Source organism: Dromiciops gliroides, chromosome 1 (genome assembly GCF_019393635.1).
Source record: "Dromiciops gliroides isolate mDroGli1 chromosome 1, mDroGli1.pri, whole genome shotgun sequence".
NCBI lineage: Eukaryota > Metazoa > Chordata > Mammalia > Microbiotheria > Microbiotheriidae > Dromiciops > Dromiciops gliroides.
In genome coordinates this window covers 633,668,118-633,675,196 of record NC_057861.1, presented here as the reverse complement: position 1 = coordinate 633,675,196, position 7,079 = coordinate 633,668,118, and the positions used below count along the sequence as shown (strand labels likewise).

The 7,079-nt window shown below is 49.0% G+C and overlaps 1 protein-coding gene across 2 annotated transcripts; it reads right to left on the bottom strand.

Annotated features, from left to right (window-relative positions):
* Positions 1-657: 657 nt before the first annotated feature.
* On the bottom strand, positions 658-6,977 carry LAT (linker for activation of T cells). Of its 2 annotated transcripts, none has more exons than XM_043976865.1 (13): positions 6,914-6,977; positions 6,237-6,339; positions 5,981-6,011; positions 5,756-5,799; positions 4,759-4,815; positions 3,259-3,313; positions 2,991-3,055; positions 2,668-2,872; positions 2,479-2,579; positions 2,215-2,268; positions 1,509-1,571; positions 1,131-1,208; positions 658-915 (listed from the first exon to the last, which is right to left on the bottom strand). In XM_043976865.1, the coding sequence occupies exons 2-13, from the start codon at positions 6,337-6,339 to the stop codon at positions 911-913; spliced, it is 861 nt and encodes a 286-aa protein (XP_043832800.1). In that variant the 5' UTR covers positions 6,914-6,977; the 3' UTR covers positions 658-910. The 2 variants fall into 2 exon arrangements, with proteins under 2 accessions (XP_043832800.1, XP_043832801.1); XM_043976866.1 differs by having other exon boundaries at positions 2,668-2,716.
* Between the last annotated feature and the right edge of the window lie 102 nt (positions 6,978-7,079).

Genomic DNA, 7,079 nt, shown 5'->3' with positions numbered 1-7,079 from the left:
ATGTGTAACCATTATTGCTTGCTGTCTTAGGGAGGGAGGGAGAAACATTTGAACAATTTTACTAAAATGAATGTTGAAAATTATCTTTACATATAATTGGGAAAAAATTAAATAGTATCAAGTAGAAAAAATAAAATATTTTTTAAATGGCTTGGACAATTTAGTCACTTCCTTAGCATAATTCCAGATTGCTTGACAGAGTGATTATACCAATTTCTGGGTCCACCCAACAGTGCATGAATGTGCCTATCTTTCCACAGCCCTTCAAATATTTGACGATTCCTATCTTTTGTCATCTTTTCCCATGTGCAGAGTGTGAGGTGGAACTTGAAAGTTGTTTCTGCATTCATTTCAGTTATTATTAATATTTGGGACATTCTTTTATGTGGTTCAAAAATAATAATGTTCTAAATGCACATTTAGAATGCAGATTATTAATAAATTCGGACCTGTCTGGTTTTCAGTAGCTAAGCACCAGGATGGATATAATACATACTTTTTTCACATATATGCCAACGTGTATTATTTCTGGACACAGAAATACGCATGCACACCCAGACCCCAGGGTGTAACCATAGACACATGCCCTCATTCACACCCTCCATCTTTCCACATTCCACACAGCACCAGAGTCACACTTGGCTAGAAAGTCTTGGACTTTATTTCAATACACTAAGGAGGGACTATAGCCCATATAGGCTAGGGAGAAAAGAGGATAGTTGTTCTCAGGCTATGTCAGGAGAAGAAGGTGCAGACTGCTTGGGACCAGGTGGGGGAAGGGGAATTTCCAAAGTGACAATAAGTTAAAGGGCTGACTCTCAGGATGGCGTCAGGATGGGAACCAGAGGTCAGGAGTGGTCAGCAGCTCCACTGATGCTTCCCTTCCCCCATATCCAGGAGACACCGGGCCTCAGGCTGCCAAATAAAAGAAGGGAGTGAGAATGATTTGAACTGAACGGATAGCTCAGACACTGGGGGTGGGAGAGGGTCCTAAGGAGAAGTGGGCTCTGTAGAGAGTGGTTGGATGTATTTGGGGGGAGAGTGAAAGGGAGAACACCAGTGGACTGTCAGGAGGGAGAGAGAGGGTCAGAGTTGGGAGGAGGGGGCAAAAGGCTTGGGTAATCTCTCACTGAAGGAGTGTCCACTTTGTTCCTGAACGTTCTCATAATCGGGCCCCTCTTCCTCACCATCCTGGTCAGTCACTGGGGCTGTAAGGGGAAGAGATGAATATGTTTGTTTATTTGATTTTTTGGTGAGGCAACTGGGGTTAAGTGACTTGCCCAGGGTCACACAGCTAGTAAGTGTCAAGGGTCTGAGGCCGGATTTGAACTCAGGTCCTCCTGAATCCAGGGCCGGTGCTCTATCCACTGTGCCACCTAGCTGCCCGAAGAGATGAATATGAAGCCCAATCCTCCAACTCCTAGCCTGATGACTCTTTTGTATTCTCCCTCCCCAAGGGGCCAGTTCCAACTGGAAACTCTGCCCCATGCCCTCCACTCCAGACTCACTCCTATTGGAAGAAGTTCTTTCCTCCTGGACTTCTGGCACATTCACATATTCACAGCTACCACCTGGACAGAGGGAAGAAAGGATAGAAAAAGAGTTGTAATGGGAGAGTGCAGGGGAGAGAGGAGGAGAAGGAAGAAAGGAGGGTGTTGGGGAGAGTAAAAAGGAGGGATAAAGAGAAGAGGAGAAGAAGGAAAGGGAAAGAGGGAGGAGGAAAGGAAGGAAAGGAGGGAAATAGGGAGGAGGAGAGGAAGGAGGGAAAGAGGGAGGAGGAAAGGAAGGAAAGGAGGGAAAGAGAGAGGAGGAGAAGGAGGGAAGAGGAGAGGAAGGAGGGAAAGAGGGGGAAGGAGAGGAAGGAGGGAAAGAGGGAGGAGTAAAAGAGGGAAAGAGGGAGGAGGAGAGGAAGGAAAGGAGGGAAAAAGGGAAGAGGAGAAGAAGGAAAGGAGGGAAGAATGGAAGAGGAGAGGAAGGAGGGAAAGAGGGAGGAGGAGAGAAAGGAAAGGAGGGAAAGAGGGAGGAGGAGAGAAAGGAAAGGAGGGAAAGAGGGAGGAGGAGAGGAAGGAAAGGAGGAAAAGAGGAAGGAGGAGAGGAAGGAAAGGAGGGAGGAGGAGAGAGATTCTACTCTGGGAGGGGAAGGGTCCTGTTGGTTAGGGAAGGAAAGGCAGAAGACCATGCAGGAGTTAGTGGCATGGGCAGATAGTCACTTACCCAGAGATGCCTCTTTACTATCTGGGATATTCACATAATCCTCTCCTCCTGCCACTACAGCAAAATGTCCCAGGATGAAGAAGTCAGAGCCAGGATACTCAGAGACCATCCCCTCATACATACACACTCACATATCTGTCACCCATAAACACCCCAACATACATACACATACCCCCCCTTACCCAGCTGCACAGAAAGCCCCCCAACCCTGCACAGTCCAGTTACCCAGACAATGCCCCTCCCCCCAACTGACTCCCAACTCACTGGAAGATGGACTATCCCTAAGGCCAGGGCTGCCCAGGTTAGGTGCCGAGCTGGACAGAGGCGCAGCACTAGAGTTCGGAGAGCCATCGGGTAGAACTACGCTGCCAAGGGGAAACAGGGCAGTGTGACCTCTCCAGAGCCTCCTCCTTTCTCAAAGACCCTCTCTTTGAGGCCAAACCCACTACTCACAGATAGCCTTCGTTGTGGTAGTCGTCTTCTTCATCAGCGTCTTCAGGTTCTAACTCCGGGGGAAACACAAGTATCAGAGCAGGTGGTCCAACAGCTGTCCAGTCAGACCTATTCCCTCCTTCCTCCCCCTCCCCAAGAAGTCCCAGCCCAACCCCCACTGCCGTGGTATTTGATATACCCTCATTCTCGTAGCTGGGCTCACTGCCTGGGAAGGAAAGGGAAAGTCACCATCAGCTCAACCACCCATCCTGAGCCAAGAAAACTCTCCCACCCACCTCAGGAAAAAGAACTACCCCCCAGAACCAGTCCATTTCCCAACTCACGACTGTCTGGTTCCGGTTGAGAAGAAGGAATCCGGTGTGACAACCCTGGATGTTGTGGAGACCTCCTAAAGGGTTAAATATTAGGGGTCACCACTTGAGGAAGGGAGTGAGCTTTGAGAGCCCATAGGAGTGGAGAGAGTAGTAAATGTTCCAGTATTCAGAGGAGGCCAGAGAGCCAGAAGGCAGAGGCCCCAGACTTCAGGCAGCTGGGAAAATAGGGGCCCCAGGCCCAAGGGACACCAGAGAGGAAACCTGAGCAGATACTCACGGGATAGGGAGATCTAGCTGGCAGGGTGCTGGGGGTGGCCACGAAACATTAGTGTCTGTGGGGTAAAGATTAGGGATACACAGCATCAGAGGACCTGGGGTGAGAGGGGGAATAGGGACAGGGCTGAGAGCCCCAAGGAGAACTAGAGGACAGCTAGAGATGCCACACAGGGTACCTGGCCCTCAATGCCTAGAAGGGCATTGTCTTCGAGGAATTCAAGACCAAGAGGTTTGGGGACTGAGGGGGTCTCTTGGATGAGTTCATTATTCATTCAACAAATATTACTGCATGCAGAGCATATACCATGGGAGATAGAAAGTTTAGCTAAGACACGGCCCCTGCTCTCATAGAACCTAGAAGAGAGTAAAGGAAAAGACACAGAAGCAGATAGATAGCTAATGTTCACACTGTTATGTAAGTGGGCAAAACGGTGAGATACCTGAGATCAAAGGGAGAAAATTACTGATTGGGTGGGTGGCTGAGATCAGGGGAAGAGAATATCCTCCCCCAGGTATTGGGGGGGAGGACTTTTAAAAAAAGATGGGCTAGGGGGCAGCTAGGTGGTGCAGTGGATAGAGCACCGGTCCTGGGTTCAGGAGGACCTGAGTTCAAATCCAGCCTCAGAACATTGACACTTACTAGCTGTGTGACCCTGGGCAAGTCACTTAACCCCAACTGCCTCGCCAAAAAAAAAAAAAAAACAGGTAGACATTCAGTAGGAGAAGAGATGAAGGGAGGACATTCATGGGTAGGATACATAAGGGGAGACTCTGTTTCCCTTTTAAAACATTATTTGAATTTTAAATTATTTTATAATCAATATGATTTTAAATATTTTAAAAATATTATTATTGCATGTGATCATTTCTGAAAGCCTTTCACATCTAAAGCAGAATTTAGAGCTGTAAGAGAGAGCTCAGAGTTCAAGTTTGGCTTAATACCCTTACATTACCGAGAAGGGCCTATCCAAGGTCCACATGGCTAAGGGGTAACAAACCCTGTCCTTCTCCCTTCAATTCTAGGGACAGTTTTAGATGTAGTCATTTATGGTTCTTGCCAAGTCGTCCCTAGAGTACCTGAAATTCTCCAGCTCTCTGGGCCTTAGCAAGGAAATCTTCCCCTCCCCTCAGCCAGATGCCCAGTGTAAACTAAGCAGGACACAACAGGGCTAAAGTTAACAAGTAATCATGCCAGATAAAACGAATATGGCAACGAGCAACGTCAGCAACATCAGAAAACACATGAAGAGTCGTGAAAGTCAGAAACTGTAAAGCTCCCAAACTTCTCAATCCTGTCTGACCCTCAGGGGCCCTATTTCTCTATGTCTCCCTATTCCTTTTTCCCAAACCAATAAAGGAAGAGGTGAGGGCCGCACATGGGAGACAGAGTGCACGAATCACTAGGAAGTAATGGCTTCTTGGGACTTGGCTCCCTTCAAGTCTCAACTCAGGTATCCTCTCTTCTTAGAAGAAGCCCTTTTTCATGGTCCTCAGTACTCACCTCTCCCTAAATTCCTTTGCATTCCTTTGTCTGTGTACACATAGTTCCCACCACCACCTGCCCAAGAGAATGTAAAGCTCCTTGTAAGCACGGAACTATCTTTATGGCTAACCCAGAGGCCTGCCACAGAGTAGGCACTTGAATAAATGCTTATTGAATTGAACTAAATGACTCACAATTGGCTAATTCAATACAATGAACTGAATTCATTGAGCAGTCCACTCCCTACCTACACATCTTGGGGTGGAAAGAAATACAAATATGAAAAAACACAGACTTGGCCTCCCAGAGCCATTAGGAAGTTGAAGTTCCCAATGTTCTAAGGAGTCTAGTCTTAAGGAATCACAAAGCAAAGGTTCTTAAGAGGAGGTCTGTGGATCCATTTCAGGGGGTCTGTGAACTTGAATGGAAAAACACATCTCTATTTTCGCTAACCTCTAACTGAAATGGAATAATTTTCCTTCAATTGTAAACATAGGCAACAAACCATTTTTCCAGGAAGGGGTTCAAAAGGCTTCAACATGGGGGGGGGGGCATGGCACACACACACACAAAAAAACCCTGCCTTAAAGAGTCACTTGGCCTTAGAGAAGGGCCAATGAATTGAGCTCAGTTCTGTGACCTTGGGCAATTTATCCCCTGCCCCCAGGCTCCCATACTCCCATCCCCCAAACTTGTGCCTTAGTTTTATCATCTGTAAAACAAGGTTGAGGTCGAACTAGATAATCTCTGAAATCTCTTCTAGCTCTAGATTCGATGCTATGGGTCGAAGGTTGTGATAGACATTCCAGGGGCAGGGGATTGGGAATTATCCCCAATAAATACAGTATGGACGAGTAACAAAAGCCACATCTATTCTCACCCGCTGACACAGAGAGGCATGGACTCACTCTCACCCTGACTCTCCTTCCAAGACATCATTCCCTTCCTCCTCAAAGCAATCCCAAGGAAGTATAAGGAGGGGAGGGGGTGTATAGGGACCTCCGGCCATACTCACAGGGGCGTTTGAGGATGACTAATCCACCGCTTGGATGATATGAGCTGGTAGAAAGAAGGAAGGCATGGGCCGGGGGTGGTAAAAGAGGAGGCCCCATACTTCCCTACCCATATCCACCCACCACTGCAATGTCCTCCCCCCAACCAGCCCCTACTCAGGCCTTCTCCTTCCAACACCAGTCCAACACAGACACCATTTGGGAACGAAGAATGGTCAGACACTCACCCGTCACTTGGGGAAACCTCAGAGTTGGGGCCTGTAGGGGAAGAGGCAGGTGAGGCCAAAGGGTTGGGACAAGAAAAGGACTTGCTTTAGGCTGGGGCAAGGAACAAGGGAGAGGTGACCCCATGAGAGGAATAGCTGATGAATTTGTGAGGATGGGAATATAGGATCCTTTGTGTAAGGTGAAGGGATGGTTTGTGAGGGTTGACTGAGTCTAGGGGCCTACAAGCTAGAGATGAGTTATAAATATTTCACTTACCAGGGAGGTCCCGGCAACACAAACACAGGACAGTGACGAGCAGGGCTGGGAACAGGAGGACGAGGAGCCAGAGGAGGCTAGGGCCCAGAGGGGTGGTCTCCATCTGGGGCACAGGCCAAGGCCCACAGGTTAGGGTAGCCTAGAAGTCCAGCCGTGCCCCACCCCCAGTCATTCTCCATCCCACTGGACCAGACCAAGCAAGAATTTCTATGTTCAGATCCCAAACTTTCCTCCCAAGACAATGGGTGGAGAGAAAAGATGAGCTGAAAGGTTTAGGGGTAGAGAACATCTAAGCCCTCAGGGTAATGGGGCCATAAAAGCCAGGCCCACATAAGGGATGGAGGCCAGAAGAGCCCAGAGGTTATAGACATGGGGTGAAGGAAGCCAGGTATTGAGAGTGCGGTGTCAGAGGGAAGCAACGGACTCAGCCAACTGTCTCCTTCTGAGAGGCTCAGGCTGGTATCAGATTTAGGCAAACATAGGTTGAGTATGAGACTCTCTCTGCCCCTCAAGCACTCCCAGAACTAGAGTGGGTATGGAGGACCAGCTTAGGTTCACCATGGTCTCTGCTGAGCCTCACTGGCCTATTGGAAGCCGGGCAGATTGGCTTGGGGAGGTGTGGGAGGGGTCCTGTTTGGGCACCAGAAATCCCCTCCACTCCCTCCATGTCCCCGTACCTGGTCCCTGGTCCCGATGGTTCCGTTCCCCGATCCCCTCCTCTCCTACACTCAGCGCCTGCTCACCCGCAGCAGGAAGCTGTGGTGAGCTCCGGGCGGGGACAGGAAGTTATCGTGGCTCCTTGCATGGCTGCACCCGCCTCCCACCCCCATCCTTGTGCCCCCC